This window comes from Montipora foliosa, chromosome 2, assembly GCF_036669935.1.
Source record: "Montipora foliosa isolate CH-2021 chromosome 2, ASM3666993v2, whole genome shotgun sequence".
Lineage (NCBI taxonomy): Eukaryota > Metazoa > Cnidaria > Anthozoa > Scleractinia > Acroporidae > Montipora > Montipora foliosa.
This window is the reverse complement of record NC_090870.1, coordinates 1,793,061-1,795,560: the sequence shown is the minus strand read 5'-3', so window position 1 is coordinate 1,795,560 and position 2,500 is coordinate 1,793,061. Positions and strand designations below refer to the sequence as shown.

Genomic DNA, 2,500 nt, shown 5'->3' with positions numbered 1-2,500 from the left:
GGTATTCATCCCTGTGATGTATTCTGTCTCCCCACGCCAGTCCTGTATTGCATTAGACCCATGTTTTTGAGTGTCTATGAAAGGTAAGTCACTTCAGGCTTTAAATTATTGTAAATTATTGTGACTTGAACTGACTCAGTCATTGTGTTGGGAGAAACAAACCATTCAATAATATTTAATAATAACTATTGTCACATAATAAAACTGGAAATGATGATGTTGACAAGTTTGATTCTCTTCCCTGCATAGCAGGCTGTTTGGCAAATTTTAGATGCTTCTTTCCACCGGGATTGACTTTCAAGGGATCATTTTGAATATGGCTGTGGGAAAACCTGGACCAAAGTCAAACAAGAACGCGTGGGAGGAGGGGCCAAGGAGATTAACCCCTCAACATTTTTTAAACCTTCGTTTGTCCACAGATGTCAGAAAAATCCACCTGTCAGTCAAAATTTATTGCTCCCTTTCATAAAAGTGTTAAGACAAAATAAAGCGGAAAGAGCAGACAAATTATCTGCTTTCAATAATATTTGGAAACTTTCTTGCGATAGCCTGGATATTCTGGTGTTCTTAAATAAGAGCATAAAGACGCAAAATCACTACTGAATGGAGGTGATATTTTGATGGCCCTTCCCAAGGGATTTGGCAAAAGCTTCATATTTCAGTTTTTTCTTACCGGCAAAATGAGTTCAGCATTAAGGTAGTAATCACACCTTAATTTGAAAAGTATCATCGGTAACCAGATTGAATTAAAATAGCTGAAAGACAAGGGCTCAAAGCAACCTCTTATTGGCGGCTTCCAGATGTATCCATTGGGAAGCTCCAGCTAGTTTTTGCATTGGCAGAAGATGCACTGCACGGACAAGGCATTTCCCAATGTCCTGACATGACATTCTAAACTTCCACAAAAAAATTGTCGGCTATATATATCATTGTCCATGAATTGCACACACAGTAGAAACATGGACAGGGAAAGATTAAAGATAAGTTGAAATCTCAGTTTGATTATGATTGGTTGAGAGTTGACATCAAACCTGTGCTTGTCACACATAATCGGAATGGGAGGTTTTGAAGATGTTGTGGGGTTGATTGCAGAGGATTCCTCACTTGTTCTCCTCACCCCCTCCCCCTTCGCTTGCTTTTTGTGTAGCCATTAACCCCGGTGGACAGAAGCTTAAAAATTCACCAGACCGCCTACTATACAGGCTTGTGATTCTTAGGTGTCCGGAACATTACTTTGAGTTATCACCACACAATCAACAATTAAGGCAGTTCACAGTTTTCTCACTTTAGGATAATGAACAAATCTTCTTGACAGCAACATTACAACTCTTTTCAGTGAAAGTAGTATTGGCCTTAAAATATGGAAGTTCTGAGATCATTGTCAATAAGTGGTACTTAGACTTTCAAACTCTTGAATCAAATTTAATTTGACCAGATACGAACAGTGGAACGGTAATCCAGGATCACTGCTACATGTACTTAAAAAAATGGTTATTTTGTGGTCAAACAAAATAATAAAATGTCACATTTTAGTATTTAGACAGGAGTGTTTTACTGGAAAATACACCACTCGTAAAATTTATACAAAACTACATCCGGGACCCAAGTGGTGTATTTTCCACATCCTCATAAGTGTCAAGGATATTGGTGCCGTCATTTCCCACCCTTGCATGTTTGTTTGTGTAAACAATCAGTGAAAAATGGCCAGCGATAGATTTGTGAAGTTCTCTGAAGCTAACATAAAATCCTTCTCTTAGAAAAAAGAAAATGCTAACACAAAGAATAAAACTTCATACAACTTAAAATTATTCAAGGAATTCTTTGCAAGTGAAGAAGAAATGCAAAAATTGAAGAAATTCTTGCTACTGAGCTGCAAGAATTTGAGATAACATTGTGCTCGGTGTTATAACAAAAAAATGGTGAATAAAACACTCCTGTCTATATAGTAAAAAAAGTTATACAATGGGTTGAAGATATGAATTTTATTTTCTCATGTTAAAAACAACATTGTACTCACTCACTGCGCTCGTTTGTAAAATATTGTTTTTACCACTTAATCTGGAGTTGGTTAGATGGTGTAATGTGTACAAGTCTCTTAACAGGAGAGCTTACAACAGCAAGAGAGCTAGATCAATAAGAAGGGAGATAAAAGCTTTTAGTGCTCCACCATATGTGTTGAAAGCAGTAATGGCTGGACAGGTGCGTTGATATGGCTGAAGGGTCTTAATGTGGGGATTTCAAAAAGTGCCAATGACCAATAAACCCTAACCTTGTATGAGTGCCATATTCTTTATTATGTTCTCCTTCTAATTAAACATCTCTTTGACTACCTCTAATCATGCAAAGAAATCTTCATTTTAAGAAGTCATCATGTGCATTTTAAGATAGCCTGTTCCATGCTCTCATCTTGCGAGGACTTATGAGACATTGGGAACCACTTCTTTCCTATTCTTGTACATTTTCTATTGTTTATCTTTTTACTTATCCCTCTCTGTGAGCC

At 37.1% G+C, this 2,500-nt stretch overlaps 1 protein-coding gene across 5 annotated transcripts in view; it reads left to right on the top strand.

The window, feature by feature from the left end:
* LOC137991990 (protein ABHD8-like) overlaps positions 1 to 2,500 on the top strand; it is a 10,804-nt gene that overhangs the window by 4,331 nt on the left and 3,973 nt on the right. For all 5 annotated transcript variants that reach the window (XM_068837018.1, XM_068837020.1, XM_068837015.1 and 2 more), the window contains 2 exons: positions 1 to 83; positions 2,103 to 2,199. The exon at positions 1 to 83 is cut by the window's left edge and continues 91 nt beyond it. In XM_068837018.1, the coding sequence (XP_068693119.1) occupies positions 1 to 83; positions 2,103 to 2,199 (180 nt within the window). The remainder of the gene's footprint in view (positions 84 to 2,102; positions 2,200 to 2,500) is intronic.